At 36.2% G+C, this 17,092-nt stretch overlaps 1 protein-coding gene across 7 annotated transcripts in view; it reads right to left on the reverse strand.

Annotated features, from left to right (window-relative positions):
- Nucleotides 1-17,092, reverse strand: part of ITSN2 (intersectin 2) — a 136,575-nt gene that overhangs the window by 92,765 nt on the left and 26,718 nt on the right. For 5 of the 7 annotated variants that reach the window (XM_032391674.1, XM_032391672.1, XM_032391670.1 and 2 more), the window contains exons 2-9: nt 16,040-16,103; nt 13,757-13,858; nt 8,037-8,129; nt 6,277-6,340; nt 4,876-5,039; nt 3,338-3,544; nt 3,087-3,186; nt 1,908-2,047 (exon numbers count right to left, since the gene is read on the reverse strand). In XM_032391674.1, coding sequence (XP_032247565.1) covers nt 1,908-2,047; nt 3,087-3,186; nt 3,338-3,544; nt 4,876-5,039; nt 6,277-6,340; nt 8,037-8,129; nt 13,757-13,858; nt 16,040-16,070 — 901 coding nt within the window. In that variant the 5' untranslated portion in view covers nt 16,071-16,103. The remainder of the gene's footprint in view (nt 1-1,907; nt 2,048-3,086; nt 3,187-3,337; nt 3,545-4,875; nt 5,040-6,276; nt 6,341-8,036; nt 8,130-13,756; nt 13,859-16,039; nt 16,104-17,092) is intronic. The other 2 variants (XM_032391677.1, XM_032391676.1) reach the window with 1 other exon arrangement.

Consider the following 17,092-nt stretch of genomic DNA (forward strand, 5'->3'; position numbering starts at 1 on the left):
AGAATTCTTCCATTCAATACATTATCCATGTTGTTGTATGTATCAGGAATTCATTCATCTTTTTGCTGTGAAGTGTTATGTTACAGGAACACACCAAAATTTGTTTATTCATTCCCCTGTTGATAGACATTTAGGCTATTTCTTTCTCAGATGTTTTGAATGAAGCTACTATGAACACTTTTGTACATGTCTTTTTAGTCCACTTTTTATTTTGAAAAAAGAAACTTTTTAATGCAAAATGTAGTGCCCAAAGTCCATTTTTTTTAAAAAATGGGAATTCTGACTTTTCATGAATCTTAAGTGTGCTGAATATCATATTTCACAGAATCTAAGATGCCATCAATTATAAGACACATCATTATTTTAGGTAACACTAAGAAAGAAAAAAGCACTGCCAACAAAACCATGACCCAGTGCTAAGACACCACTGATGGTAACACACGTCCCTAATTTCAGAGATGTTAAATGTTAAAAAAAAAAAAAAAAAAAGTATGACTTAAAAATATAGTATATCTTATTTCAAGTAATTTGATAAAATTAAAGAAAAGTGTAGTTATTATGTAGTATTTGATACATATAAAATAGTGAATATTAGGTTATGAAGTATGATATAAAGACATGCCTGAACCTACCTCCCAAACTTAACACTAGATCATTACTAAATGCTTTGAAGCAATGTTCCACGACTTTATCTCCATGCCTCCTTCATGAAAGGGAACTACTGTCCTGAATTTTGTGTGCATAATTCCTTTGCCCTTTTTTTTCCCTTTAGTTTCTAGTGGCTTTGACATACATGACCTCAGACGCAAGCGCAGTAGGCAGTGCTAAGTGTATAGAAAGGAGCAGTCCAGCCCAAGGCCCAATCACCCTCTACCTTGGGTTTTTTTTGTTTTGTTTTTTTTTAAGTTTTTATCACAGTTATGAAAATTTAAAGAGAATATTGCACAGTTTTGCTTGTCCAATCAATTCCAAGGCCTTCTTGCTCCCCTGCCCCACTGCAAAATTAAGAGACCCCATACTCCTATTCTATAGACTACTTTTCAAATTCTCCAAACATACCGTGTACTTTTTGCTCTTAAGATTTCTTCTCTGTCACCCTCAAATGCTATCACCTTCAATCTCTATCTGTCTAAACCCTAACTCTTCCTTACATGATGGAGCTGAAATGCTCCCTTCCTATAAGATGTTTTATCTGATCTCTTTAGTATTAGCATCTCCCATTCTATGTTCCCTAAGCACTTTAAAGCTCTATTATCTTAAAACACATCTTTTATTTCTCTGTCTAAACTGTAAATTAGTTGCTGAGGGAAGAGAAAGGGAGAAGTTAGAAGGTGGGAACTCTACTTGCCTATTACCCTCTGTTTATATCTCCTTCACTACCCTTAATTGGAAAAGTTTGGATAATGTTCTAGTGTGGACTCAAATGTTCTATAGGGACCTGAGGTCAAGTCTTATGGGCACATCTGGGTTGGAACATTAAAGGGTGGACAATGCTCACAGAGGTTTTAGTAAGGATAAGCACAGAAAGACCCAATGAGGAAGGGGACCTGCAAGGAAAAAGGTGAGGCTAAGTCCCACACACTGGTCCTTGTCACAGGAGGTTCTTCTTTCACTGTACTGGAGGGTGAGGCTTAATCTTCTCAAGGGAGAGGTCTTTTTTCCGAAAAGTTTGGTGTCTACCTGTGTGCTCAACTTTACTGTAAGAACTTTGAAGAAATCAATCAAGTTGTACCCATCTTTGAACTCTCACACAACTTAAAATACTTGTGTTTATCAAATGCCTGCTAAATTTTTTGGACGTTAAAATTTTAGATGAGCTACAAAGTACAAACTCAAAAGTTCTTCACTAGAAATTCATATAAAAAACTTTAACTTTCTCACATTCTTAAGCACTGAATGTCACTTACCTGAGAGGTATCCACTCATGCTTTTGTCAAGACTATTAAATTTTTGCCGATATTTTAATCTTGAAGGCTGAGGAACTGCCCACTCTGAGATCCCAGTCTTGGGCGAGTTCCCTGATAGTGAAGCAGTTGAGGAAGTTGAGCTATAACAAAATTTATTTAAAAATTTTATGTTACTAACTAAAATACATTTAGTTAAACCTCAAAAGGCAGAGACATTAAGAATCATACCTTCTATAATACAATACTAATTGCTTTTGTGTTTGATATTTGAAAAATTTAATTTCACCTCATTCTTAGGAAAGCAGATACCACATGAAGTACAGAACTACTGTATACCAAGAACCTACTATGTGCCAGGCCCTGTACTGTGCCAGGGCCTTTATGAATACTTTTTCTAATCCTCATGACAAACTTAAAAGGTATTACTGTCTCCACCAAACTATGGCTCAATGATGTTATGAAAAACAAGGTCACACATTCAATGAGTATCGCAGCTGGGATACCAATACTCTTCTTCTGGGTTAAAGCTAACACTCTTGGCATACTGCTTTGAAGAGTGTTATGATTTATATGAGGAGTGATGAATGAACACTGATGCTTTTGTGTTTTCTAAAACTTAAAAGATAATCAGCAGAATTTGCTCAAGAAAAAAATTAATAATATACCATAATTATGAGACTTTTTTTTTTTTAAAGATTTTATTTATTTATTTGACAGAGAAAAAGAGAGAACAAATAGGCAGAGAGGCAGGCAGAGGGAGAGGGTGAAGCAGGCTCCCCGCTGAGCAGGGAGCCCGATGCGGGGCTCGATCCCAGGACCCTGGGATCATGACCTGAGCCGAAGGCAGCCGCTTAACTGGCTGAGCCACCCAGGCACCCCAATTATGAGACTTTTTGAGAAACATATACAAAAAGTACATTATTTTGGGCAAAAACTTGACTAATTAGAAATACAGCAGAACATTTTTAGTTTATGTGAAACGTTTTTTCAAGCATTTACTAATTCTAAAAACAAAAAATTATCTTATGTGAGTTATAAGGGTAAATTTACCTTAAGCATTTTACATTTGGCCACTGTAAAGTAAAACCTGGATAAGCTCAGAGCTTGCAAAAAAAAAAAGTCATTTGTAGATACTCCTTATTGAAAGCATAAAAAGTTGGAGGTTTTAAGCCTTCATACCTACTAGATCCTAAATCAATCAGAGACTGGGCTTTCTGTAAACTAGCACCGCTGCCGAGTCCTCCCATCATGAGACTGTAAGATGATGTATGAGGCAATGCTAAAAAAGAGAAAAGGAAAGAAAGAAATGAAGAAAAAGGTTCACGCTAAACAATATCACAAAGTATGAAGGAAATCTGTATTTATTGGGACACAAATGTACCAGTTTCTTTCTTTGACAGTTTCTTACTCATCAGCTCGGAAGTACTTACTTGAAGAAGAATAAGGAATGGATAAAGGCTGAATGAGGCCAGCGGTTCCATTTGGTAGTGATGATGTGCTAACGGAAGGCACTAGGGGAGCAGGCATCATTAAGGGAGGAAGGGTGGTCCCTGAAGTCGCAGAGGATAGGGGGGTTGCCACAGGTGCAACTGGAGGCAATGAGTGAGGCATGGACAGATTGGGCATGCTTCCCATTCCTAGAGACAAAACAGAACACATTTCCCAGTGCTAGCAATGGACTATAAAACACATGCCAGAAACAAATTGACAGTACATTGAGCAGATCCATGTTTATACACACACTACGGGCAAACAAGTCCTCTAGTTAAAAAGTTCACTAAAGCAGCTTTGACTTAGCAGTGAGGGACGTACACCACTGCTTTTAATATCAACATTCTGACCTGTGTGAACTACGGGAATGCCTTCTAAGGAGTTAAAGATTCTCTTCTAGCATCATGATGAAAGCTAAGCATCCTTTTCCAATTAAATATTAGTACTCTTAAAGAGAGACTGTATTACCTGATTAAATGTGGGGTTTTGTGTAAGGATAAGTATAGTGCTGTTGAGTTACTCAACACACACACACATATAAACACATCCCCCCAATGTCCCCACCCCCCAAAAAAGGATATTCTAGTTACTAGATATGTTAGAAGACCCATTTATGCATATGCATTATTTGTAAGAAGGAAGTAAGCCACATATTTCACTTTTCTTCTAAGTAATACATCCATGGATTTAAGAACAATTCTTTAAAAAGAATAAAATGATGACTTTTATTCACTTACTAACTGCAGATTACTAGGTACACTATATAAGATGGTCACACAATCTGGTATTTATCTCTAGAGCTCACTGCAATAGTCAAAGAATTTAGTATTTTAAGATCTAACATCTGGAATGAAAGAACATGTTTCAGATTCACAGAGATATCTAATTGAATGTTCCATTCCAATGAGTGCTTCTTATATACACTTAATAAGAAATTGGCTAATCAAAATGAACAGAAAACAGATTCTCTCTGATGAATATGTAAATTAATGAGCACAAAGTCTGCAACTTTTAGCCCTAAATTTAGCTGGGTAATTAACCTTTAAATTAGAAAAATTTCTACTTAGGAATTTTAAGTTACCTCCGAACTTAAACCATTTCAAGTGAGTTTAAAATTGTTCACATTTTTTCTGTTACTCATACAGAGTAGAGAGGAAACTAAGAATAGTACTTAAGATCAGCTCTAACTAGGGGGGGGTCATATAATTTATCATCCAACTGGGAATTGTGAAAGGGAACACTAACCAGACTTGAGGCCAGGACAACAGGCATAAATCAGAACTGTCCCTGGAAAACTGGGACACAAGGACACCCCTGCTATGATAGCGAGTTTAACATCTTATCTCAGACATGAAAATTAACTTGGAGTCTGAGGATTATTGTTTTATGCTAACAAACCCTTTTCTAAATCCCAATATTACGTATAGGAATGAAGTTTAACTATCAAATGCAGCCAATTCAATTAATAAATACATACCAAAACGAGCAGAAATTAATGGAGAGAACATAGGAGGTTGTTTCATAATAGGAGGGAGGACCACGGGCAACTGTTGGCCCTGCAGCTTTAGTTTGATGAGTTTCATCGCTATGGAGAACTCCTGCTGATCCATCTTCCCATCCTTGTTCAGGTCTGATAAAGCCCTAAAAGGATCATGAGGTGTGTAGATTGGTAGGTAGGGTTAGCATTATTTTTAAGGATGATAAAATAGAAACAACATAGCATTTACACACAGATCATCACATAATAACCACATATATAAAATTAAGCAAATAAAATCCAAAAAGCTAAAACCTGTAAATTAAGAAATACTGACCAAAGAGAGCATCTAATGAAATACTGCCAGTCTACACAGAATCCATGTAGAGAGAATCTATGAGACCTTCGGGATGAATTCCACCAGTGTGGACAGAAAGAAATTATTCAAGAGTATAATCATTCTAAATTTAATCTATTAATTTGCCCAAATATTTGTTCAAAGCTTGCTATGTGTCCAGTACTCCACCAGGCATGGGAATATTCCAAGTGGAAAGAAAGATGGGGTAAGGGTTGATATTTATTGTAAATGCATTAAAAAAACAAAACCCTAGGGGTGCCTGCGTAGCTCAGTCAGTTGGACATCTGCCTTCGGCTCAGGTCATGATTCTAGGGTCCTGGAATCGAGCCCCGCACGGGGCTCCCTGCTCAGTGGGGAGCCTGCTTCTCCCTCTTCCACTCCCCCTGTTTGTGCTCCCCCTCCACTTTCTCTGTCAAATAAATAAAATCTTTTAAAAAATTAAAAAAAAAAAAAACCCTAGATAATATAAAGAACAATTTTGTTTAAGGTAGGAGCAGGAAAAGGGAGGGCTAATTTTGGGTTTATAGATGATGAGAGAAAAGAAAGGAAATAACTACAAAGTAACAGAAAGAAGATTTTGAGAGTCTGCCAAATTATAAAGAAATGTTTTTCAATGGCAATGTATACATCTTTCCCTAAAAATTCTAAGGACATTAAAAATTTGTCCAATAGAGGGGTGCCTGGGTGGCTCAGTGGGTTAAGCATCTGTCTTCAGCTCAGGTCATGATCCCAGTGTCCTGGGATCAAGCCCTGCTTTGCGCTCCATGCTCAGTGGGGAGTCTGCTTTTCCCTCTGCTCCTCCCCTCCTAACTTGGGCTTGTTCTCTCTCAAATAAAATCTTTAAAAAACAATTTGTCCAACAGAACAAAACCCCAATTATTTTCAGTCATTTACTCAATAAAATTTATTTTCCTAAAAGATGAAGAAATACTTAACAACAGCAGACAATGAGTAAAAACATCTTTATATTAACACTACATCAAAAACAAAATAAAACCAGACTATCAGAAATTTAAATTCATCTACAAGAGAGAACACTTTACCATATTTCAGCTAAAACAGGAGCCGGCAGGCCTGACTGTAAGAAAAAGGTACGTGCTTGATCACCTGAAGGTAATAAAAGCAAAAATCAAGTAGCACATTAGTAAATGGAATTCCTCCAATGCCTCTGAATAATAATAACGGACAATAATAATAATGCTCTTGCTTTATTGTCATTTTAATTGCAGTCACTAAAGAATTAAACAGAAATACGCTTATAAAATTATTTACATTACATTAATAAGATTTAGGTTTTAAAACAAAAAAGCCACAAATGAAGTTATATGTATTACTCAATGATGAAAGATTACATTATTCATCTTAGTTTTTTCATAGTAACTGGGGTATTACTTGATAATATTTCCATTTAATAAAATTCGTAATTTAAAACACTATTCCCCAGAAGAGTTCTAAATAAAAAAATACCAGGTGTTGGGAAAGACAGTCACCCAGTGGGTCTCTCACAATCCTCTATGTCCTGCTGTGTGTGACAAGAATGCAAGACCCTAACTGCTCTCCACCTGGGTCGCTTCTCAGGTTGGGTTTGCAGTGAGCAATCTTGAGGCATGATGAGGTAATATTCCCCCTGGGCTAAAAAAACAAGCCTGCTTGCTAAAAATGGTGGGTTCCCTCAGGCTCAGCGTTCCTGTCCTGTAACACAACTGCTGCATTTTTAACATTCTTTTGGGCTCTCTGCATCACTGCAGAGGGACTTAGGGGACAGAGAAGCCTATAGGAACATGCTGATGCTCATGCTGCTAGCTGTGCCATTTGTAACAAAGTCCTTTGTCTCTGACTCAGGAACCCTGGGTCTTGTGTCATATCCATGAGACAGTAACAGACATTATTAACTTGTAAGTAGGGTAATCAAATCCCAGTCCTGATACCAGGAAAGGTAGCTATTATTATAGAAGTATAAATAACATTAAGCTATAATGGCTAAGAGGATGGATTCCAAAATCAGACTGAAAGGTTTCACAGCACAGATCAACACTAACAATCTGTAAATACAGACAATAGTAGCTACTTTACAAGGTTGTTGCAAGATTAAATGAGATGATGCACTTAGGTACAGCATCTGAAATACAGCACAGATTTGGTAAATACTAGTCATTATAGTTACTATTACTGTAAATAAAGCACTCAGGTGCTTTGGCATAGAAAAAAAGTTTAATCTATACAAAAAAATTTGAAAGACACACCTAATTAATCCTCCTTAGGCTCTGGAGGTCATCTTGCAAAACAAGGGCTAGTGCCAACAATCAACGCTTGGTATCAACTCTCAAAAACAGAGGACTAGCATTATAAAAACAGATTGTAGAAAAAAACTTCTAGATTATTTTCAAGGAAATGGGCCTGATATATGTACTTCTTCTAGACTTAGTAATACTGATTGTTATACAGGGAACCAGCACAATGGATTAAGAGCACATTAATAAATTTGGTTGGAAAAAAGTCTCAATTACCTTAAGAAATAAACTGAAAACATTCTAGAAATAATGTTAAAGTGGGAAACTGGACAATTAAACTGAAATTATTATCATTTAGGATTAAGAAAAAGATCTTCTATAAGCCAAATCCAAAACAACAAATTAAGACACAGGTAAAATAAGAAAGCCACTATTTTTTTTAATCCATGAATTCTGATTGATAGGAATTTTATCACTTAGTAATACAAAATTGATGGTAATCAAATTAAAACTAATTCTAAGACATTACATGAAAAGGAACATAACTCACAAATAAATATATAAATACAAACCTGTTATGTAACCTCCTGAGGGTTTGAGGTTATCAAACTGCTTGTCATGCTTAGTCCGTTCTTCAGAGGTAATAGCCCACATGTTTGGCCCTCCTAAACCATAAGTGAAAGGCAAAGAAATTATAGTATATATACAAGAAATGCTCCAAATAATTCTAAAATGTAAATATGAATCACAGGTGTCCATTTAGTGATAGTACTCTATCCCTGTGTGACACAAACAGTAAAGCTCTATCATGACCATATATATATTATATGTACATAAAATATACATATATAGCACAGCCCTGAGGTTCTTCACTCATTCACCCCATTAACATCCATAGAACAATTACTGTATACCACTCACTCGAAATACGCAATAAGCTAAATTCTGGAAATAAAAAGATGAATAAAATATTATTCCCATCCTCTCTACACATTCAACATAGCTAATAACCATCTATATACTTCACTTCTGACTACCTTCTCAGTTTACTCAACTTCCACCAATAAGAAACCAAGTATGTTTAGGTATATAAATTCATACATGTTTGCTGTTTATGGTATAAAATCTGTCTTACAGAGTTGTTTCCAGGAATGCCTATCATTGAAAAGTAGGTACCCATATACTTTGAAACACTAAGATGGACCTGATTTAACAAATATTTATCCTTAAATGAATGGATTAAAAAAAATCTATAAACATCCTCTTTTAAAGACAAGTTTTAAGATTGAAGTTAAAAATACAGAAACAGATGTACTGAAGAACTAAGTTCCTAAAATAGCTAAACCTACACACTTTCTAAATAAATACCACACACATAGTAAACACCTACTTGGTTTATCAGTTTATTATAAAGTAAACAAATTAACCTGTCACTACTCTTGTGACTAGGAGTGTGGATGGACTGCTTTACTACCGTAGGAATCTGGAAAACTGACGACAACAGAAAAACAACGACAACAACAAAGGATGACAAAGAAGGAAGCAGCTCACTTTCACCGAGCCCCAACTCTATGTCAGGGACTTTTTATGCAGTAACTCACTACTCCCACCGCTGCCCTATACATTAGGTACTACTCTTATCCCCATGACACAGGTGAGGGAAACCAAAACCCATAGTGGTAAAGTTACTTGCTCAAGGTCACACAACTAATAAGTGGCAGAGCTGAGATCAGAACCCAGGTAGCCTGAAGTCTGTGCTACACTGTCTCTCAATATTTATGGATAAGATGCTCATGTTCTCTGTACCTTAGCTGCCACCTCTAAAAGTTAGGAAGATTATCTAAGTTTACATGGTTGTTGTAAAGACTATGTAAAAAGTAATATATCTACTCTAAAAATAACCACTAAATATAATTCTTCATCTATTAGATTGGTAAAATAACAACACCAGCATTTAATGAAACTTGCCACGTGTTAGGTATTTCTCTAAGAGCTTTATGTGTACTGTTTCTAAAAGTCTCACAAGAATTCCATGAGGTCACTATTCCTATTATCACTGTTTTACAGAGGAGGAAACAGGCATGGAGAGATTAAACAATTTGCCCGACATATCAAAGTTGGTAAGTGTTGAAGACAGGATCAGAATCCACAGACTTAATTAAGAATCTTAAACTATCTGCCCTGACAATAATTAAAAAGAAATAAACCCACAAATAAGTTGTCACTTGATTTCAACAAAGACGTTAAGTAATTCAATGGGGAAAGAATAACCCTTCATTGAACCAGGCTGAAAAAACAGGACATCCACATGAACAACAATAACACAAACCAAACCATCTCAATCCTGCACCATATACAAAAAATTAATTCTAAATGGATTATAGAATTAAACACAGGAGCCAAACTATCAAACTTCTTGTGAAGAAAGCAAACAAGAAAATCTTCGTGACTTTGGATTAGGAAATAATATTAGGACACAAACAACACAAATGATTAAAACTTTTTGATAAGTTGGACTTTCTCCTTTCTTAAAGACACTGTTAAGAAAGTAAAAAGACAATGGGGCACCTGGGTGGCTCAGTCGGTTAAGCATCGGACTTGTGATTTCAACTCAGACCATCATCTCATGGGTCATGAAATTGAGCCCCATGTCCAGCTCTGCACTCAGCAGGGAGCCTGCTTGAGATTCTCTCCCTCTGTCCCTCCCCCCACTCATGCTTGGGCACGCATGAGCTTGCTCTCTCTCTAAAATAAATAAATCTAAAAAAGAAAAGAAAAAGACAAGCTACAGACTGGGAGAAAATATTTGCAAAATATAATAAAGGACATGCATCCAGCATATATAAAGAACTATTCAACTCATTAATACAATCCCTGCTCCCCCCCCATTCAAAAAATGGGCAAAAGATTTGAACAGACATATTAAAGATATACAGATGGCAAATAAGCATGTGACAAGATGTTCAATGTCACTGATCATCAGGGAAATGCGTATTATTATTTTTAAAGGTTGTATTTATTTATTTTTGAGAGAGAGAGAGGGAGAAAGAGAGAAAGCACAAGCAGGGGGAGGGGCAGAGGGAGAAGCAGGCTCCCTGACTTGGGGGGCTTGATCCCAGGACCCTGGGATCACAACCTGAGCCAAAGGCAGACGCTTAACCTACCGAGCCACTCAGGCGCCCTGGGGAATGCATATTGAAACTACAGTAACGTATCACTCCATGCCCATAGAATGTTTGAAGTTTTTTAAAAAACTGCTGGCAAGGATGCTGAGCAACTCAAATTCTCACACACTGCCGGTGGGGAAGGAAACTGAGACAATTTAGAAAAAAGAGTCTGGCAACTTCTTATGAAGTTAAGTATGCATTTCCCATGCAACCCAGCAATAAACTCCTGGGTAGGGGCACCTGGGTGGCTCAGTCGATTAAGCGTCTGCCTTCAGCTCAGGTCATGATCCCAGGGCCCTGGGATCAAGCTCTGCGTGGGCTCCCTGCTCAGTGGGGAGCCTGCATCTCCCTCTCCTGCTCCCCCTGCTTGTGCTCTGTCAAATAAATAAATAAAATCTTAAAAAAAAAAACCAAAAACCAACACCAAACCCAAAAAAACTCCTGGGTATTTACCCATGAGAAATGAAGACTTTGTCCAGATAACAATCTGTCCTCTGATGATTACAGCAGCTTTAGACATTTGGTTTAGACACCAAAGCCTGGAAATAACCTAGATGTTTCTTATAGATGAATGGATAAACAACTTGTGGTACACATTTATACAATGGAATTCTACTCAGCAAAGAAAAAGAAAGATATATACAATGACATGGATGAACTGCAGAAGTTTTTTGTTAGGTGAAAGGAGCCAGACACAAATAGCTATGGATTGTGTATTTCACTTATATGACATTCAGGAAAAAGCAAAACTGTAGGCACAGAAATCTGATCAGTGGTTGCCAGCGGCTAGGGGCGGGGTATAGGGGAATGAGGGAATCTTTTGGGTGATGCAAATATTCCATATCCTGATTTTTATGACTGTATACATTTGTTAAAACCCATCGAACTATATACTTAAGAAGGGTAAATTATACCTCAATAAACCCAACTTAAAAATAAAACAAAATAAAAATATAGCATCTAATACATGCCAGCCACATGGAGGCTGTTCAATAAATTAGTTTCCTTACTCAACCCAATCCCAGGGAAGAATATAACTGAGGAGAAGTCAGAGCATTAAAATTTTTCTCAGGCTCTTCCCCTTCTGGTAAAGGTACCCTTGCCAGAAAATACTGAGAGCGAGGCGTTTTAGTCAGAAACCGTAAGACTATTTTAAGTCTGGAGAGTCTGGTTAGGAAGGCTTGAGGGGCTCTAACACACACCCAGGGAGTGTACATCCCCAGGGAGTGGCAAACTGCTTCCTATGACTGCAGAGGGCTCTGTGGCATCAGAAGGACAGTGCTTTCTTATGTCCTACTGTCACCTCACTTTTCCTTGGCTATCTGTCTTCACAGTGGCCAACTCAACTATCTGATAAGGTTTCTTGTTTAGTTCCAGGAACCTTGACACCTTCATATACATTCAGTTAAAAAACATTTTGGGGCACCGTTGTGTACAGAGACTAGGGGTACAAGGATGAATAAAATGAATGCTTTAAAGGAACTCATACACTCTCTTAGCCAAGAGATCAGACACATCATGATTAAATATTATCATGATTAATGTCACTTACAGAATAAAAATGTCTAAAGCATTATGACAAGGAATAATTTTTAAGTAGTATTTGAATAATCTTTAAATCTGGACACTTCAAAAAAAATGACCACGTTAAAACATAAGGTGTTAATGCACTAAGAATTTTACACAAAGAAAAAGTTACACAGAAATAAGAAAACTAGGAAATACATGTACTTCAAAAACAATTTTAAAATAGTTGATCTGGGGCACCTGGATGTCTCAGTTGGTTAGGTGTCTGAACTGATTTTGGCTCAGGTCATGATCTCAGGGTTGTGAGATCAAGCCCTGCATCGGGCTGGGTGCAGAGTCTGCTTGAGATTCTCTCTCCCTCTCCCTCTACCCCCCCCCCTGCCCCCTCTCTCCCGCCCCCCCAATAAATAAATAAATAAATAAATAAATAAATAAAATCTTTAAACAAAATAGCTGATCCAATTCTGGCTTTCTTAGAATATATACTAATAGAGCCTTTCCAAGAGTCAACAGTTTATTATTTTGAACTTCCAGTAAAACATTTCCCAATTTTTCTCTGTATTTATTTGTAAGCCTTACAGAAAGTCAGGAAAATCTAAGTTTTGGGGTTGATGTTTAATTTGTCCTCGAAAAGCTAACAACCTTTTACATTGTCTGATCACTTTAGAAATGTATTAAAATTCTATCAACTTCCCCCACTCATCACTAAATTGAGAATGTGGTATTTTCATAAAGATTTCTGTTGCTTATTCTCATCTTCTCACGTACTGGCTCTGTCACAAATGTTCTTATGGTCTATGGAGAAGGAAAAATAGACATTTACAGAACATGCACTATATGCTAAATCCCAAGCAGTAAATAGTGTCATCCCTGTTTTACATATATAGACATACATACATACACATAGGTATACGCACAGGTGTGCACACACACAAGTACCACAAGGTTAAGCCAACACAGCTGAGTGGTAGCACAGCAGTATTCTAACACACAGTTCTGAAGGTACACGATTCAAACATGTTCAATCCTGCTTGTGTGCCGTGAAATTACTATTTCTGGGTCTAGTTCAAAATAATAGTCAAATGATATATTTCAACCCAGTACAAACCTAAATCTCTAAAATACAACTAGAATACTGGTCTAGATAGAACTAAAGCCTTAACTGGGACATGAATAATAAATGCTTGGGCTGTTATAAATGCAGTATAGTACCACCTCTGATTCTGCAGATCCAATGTTTAACAATTTCCTAATCACACAGATGAAAAGACTAATGAACTCTAAAATTCTGAAAAAGTAATAAAACTCTAAAATGGCATTTTTTCCTCCTAAAGCCATTAGCCATTCTCTCCCTCCCCTTCCTCCTTCCCTCTTCCATATTTTGGATATAGCCACTGTCGTGGGCTTCAGAACTTCTTACTCATTTAACCAGTCTTCAGTAACCCCCAGTTTTATGGCTGGAACAAGCTACAGTACATTACAAACAGGCAGCAACATGAATTTGAAGTAGCCTCTTGCTTATCACCTGATGACTCAAATATCAGGCTCTCTGTGTTTACAATTTCATTACATTTTTGAAAAGCAGAAAGCAAACCTACCATGATCAAAGAAGACTCTGGCAAGGATGATTCTGCTGGTGCAGAAGACACCAGAATTAGAGCCACGAGTGGTAAAAATATGACGCACTGATCTTTTTTGCTCTGTTGAGGAGATGGGAAGTGAAGCATCAAAGAGACTAAGAAAAGAATATCTGCTCAATAGAACTTTCTGAGATGATGTAAATGTTCGGTACCTGCATTGTCCAATACAATGGCCACTGGCCACATGTGGCTTTGAGAGCCTGAAATGTGGCTATATAACTGAGGGAATGAATTTATTTATTATTCAAGTTAAATTGAAATCGTCACATGTAGCTAATGGCTACTATATAAGGCCACGCAGCTCTGCGAGAACCAGAGAAGTCTAAATTTGTGGTTAGTCTTGGGATGATGAAATAGACATGGCAAAATGTGCGAAATACATTCGAAGCGTTTAGACACACAGCTTGGTCTAGGGCACTTAAAGACAAGTTCCAACAGTACTGAGCATCGAAAAGATTTAACACCATCTATAATTGAGCATTTACTAGAAGAGCAAACACTGCTTTTGAAGGTTTTGTGTTATATGTGAATGCGTCTTCCAGTAAGATCTTAAACTCTGAATTGGACTTGCATTAGATATACACAAGATTATCTTCAATCTTCAGCTGTATTATAAACTTAAGTAGGAGGGTACCACAGCCTACATTTGCTATCAATTCTTCAGAATTTTTTAAAAAAATTACTACTTCTATTCCTTTTTTTACTACCTTAACACCTATATATCACTCCTAAAGTAATTATCCAACATTTTGTCCAATATTATTCTTTCATATATAATGCAATGAGCTACAAAGTAGATACACAAATGTTAAGGGAGTGGAAGAAACAGAATGAAGAAAGACTAGGCCTATACTGCTTTCTTTTATGTTCATTTTGTTTGTAAACCAAACATTTTGGTTGAAGTTTGAAACTAAACTATGCGTTTAATGCAAACTCCTTTGTATGGTGTGCAGAAATCCTAAATTTGGGTAGAACACATTACTACTACAATTACTATCCTGATCCTAAACCTACGTTTATCACTCATTATGAAGAAAAAACCCATTATTTAATTTTTAAAAGCTGCCTGTGGCATCAAATAATCTTCATAATCCCACACCACTTCCAGCAATGCTCACACTGATCTTTAAATAAGAGTTCTGAAAAGGTAAAAAGCAAAACAAAACTCTTATCTCAAGTCCATCCTTACATGACATAGAATTCTACCACACAGAATTTAGTTTTACCTTTTACACAAATAATTCATTTTTCTGAAACTTTCCTAAATCTCACAAGGTCAATCCTGAGTCTTAAAATTTTGGATATACAACATGTACTTTTGTATTAACAATGTACTTAACTTGGCCCTATGACTGAAAACACGTTTTTTTAAAAAGATGCAACTGATCAAATACAAGATGATAACATAAAACAAAATTGCTGTCTGAAAGTGGTAGAATTATTCATGATGCTTCCTTTTTCCCCAATGTTCTTTAATATTACTGCTTTCAATTTAAATGTTAAAGAGTTATTGACTAGACTCTCTATTCCTTTATATTTATAATTGGTTAATGAAATTTACTACAAATTTAAGGTCACATCTTAGATTGCTGTAGCAATTTAAAAATATAATGCATTTTCTCAATTAATTCTAAATGACATACACAGTACCTTAATACTTATTAAGGGTGGTTAATTTGTATTTGGGAGAAGAATTAAAGCTAGAATCAGAAAAAACACTTTAAAAACTTTTTGTTACTGAAGTTACCTAAACATTTTCTTTAAAAATGTTTCATATTAAACAATTGTGCATATAGGCATACACAACCCTTTATAAAAGGAATAATTTTATATGTATATTACTAGATGAATCTTTATCGGTTTAATCAGTTTACAATCATCCTAAACTATTGAAAATACCTTTAATATTCTTCACTTAACAGCACTCTGCTTTTTGTCCTCCCATTTTATGCATCAAACACAATATACCTTTAGGTTATTCTTAACTGCTGAAAGGCAAGCACACATTCCAGATGATACTGCAGAACATGCTTATATTGAGTCACAGGATTTGCTGCATAATATTCTAATAGAAGATATATGCAGTGGTTCTGAAGTAAACTATCAAAACATTTTCAATAAGAATACTTTAAGTTTTGCATTTATAAGCTCAAGGAAAAATATCAAAATGAATATTTTACAACCTCTACCAAAAAACACCCCATAACCTCTTTATCTTGCCACAAGCACAAAGCAGCTTACCATTCATAGCTGTGGGAAACTGAGCCATCATGGTCCTGAATTTTCCTTGCTAGCTCTCAGCCATCTGCAACATAAAAACATTGTGCCATTAATAATACAACAAGGGCAGATCACAGTTAGTGCACCAGCTTAGCAGTGGGAATGTCTGTACCCTTGAGCTCACACTTCCAACAGAAAACAATGCAGAGCTTCGGCTGCTGCTGAAGAGGCAGGATTTACATTTAGGGAAGGGTAGGAGACTTTGTTGGGTAATGGTGCTGCCTTTAAAACAGAAACATTTATAAGAAAAACAGTCCCATATTTCATAGCAAATACTGAATAATGAAACCCTTGGCATGAATCAATTTTGTAGAAATTAACTTGGGAGAGAGGAAGGTTGTTATAACTAGGCAAGATGTTATTTCAGAGAAATCAACTGTATAAATTAAGTGTATAATAACATGGAAATCCATAACATTCTTTTCTTTAAAAAAAATCCGCAAATGAGAAAAATATCCAAAATAAATGTGGCACAGAGTCCTACAGGTTTATAAAAATTGTCCAGAATTGTTATAATATATATGTTTGTTTAAACATAACTAAATGTGCTGGGAATATACCCAGTACTAGGAAGAGAAGCGACTTTGGAAATTAACAGCTGTGATTTAAATCCCAATTCTGCTATTTTCCTAGCTGTGACAATGGGAGAGTTATTTAACTCTTTTTGAGTCTCAGATTCCTCATCTGTAAAAATACTTCGCAGGAGTATTTTTTTTTAAGTATTAGACATATTCCAGTACACTGCTTGACACATTGTGAGTGTTTGATAAATGGCTGCTATTTTGCAAACATCCAGGGAGGGAGAGTGCAATATTAGTAATTTTGAACCCTGAATTCATTATTTTACTATGAATAAATTCAAAATTCATTCCACAAATCTTGAGGGTAAGACCAGTTAGGGAGAGTGAAGACCTAGGAAATTTATAATAATGTACTTAGTATTTAAAACCATGGATTATAACACTGCAGGGGAAAATCACTATATTAAAAAGATCATTCAGTAGCTCATCTATT

This window comes from Phoca vitulina, unplaced genomic scaffold (genome assembly GCF_004348235.1).
Source record: "Phoca vitulina isolate PV1807 unplaced genomic scaffold, GSC_HSeal_1.0 scaffold63, whole genome shotgun sequence".
NCBI classification, from domain to species: domain Eukaryota; kingdom Metazoa; phylum Chordata; class Mammalia; order Carnivora; family Phocidae; genus Phoca; species Phoca vitulina.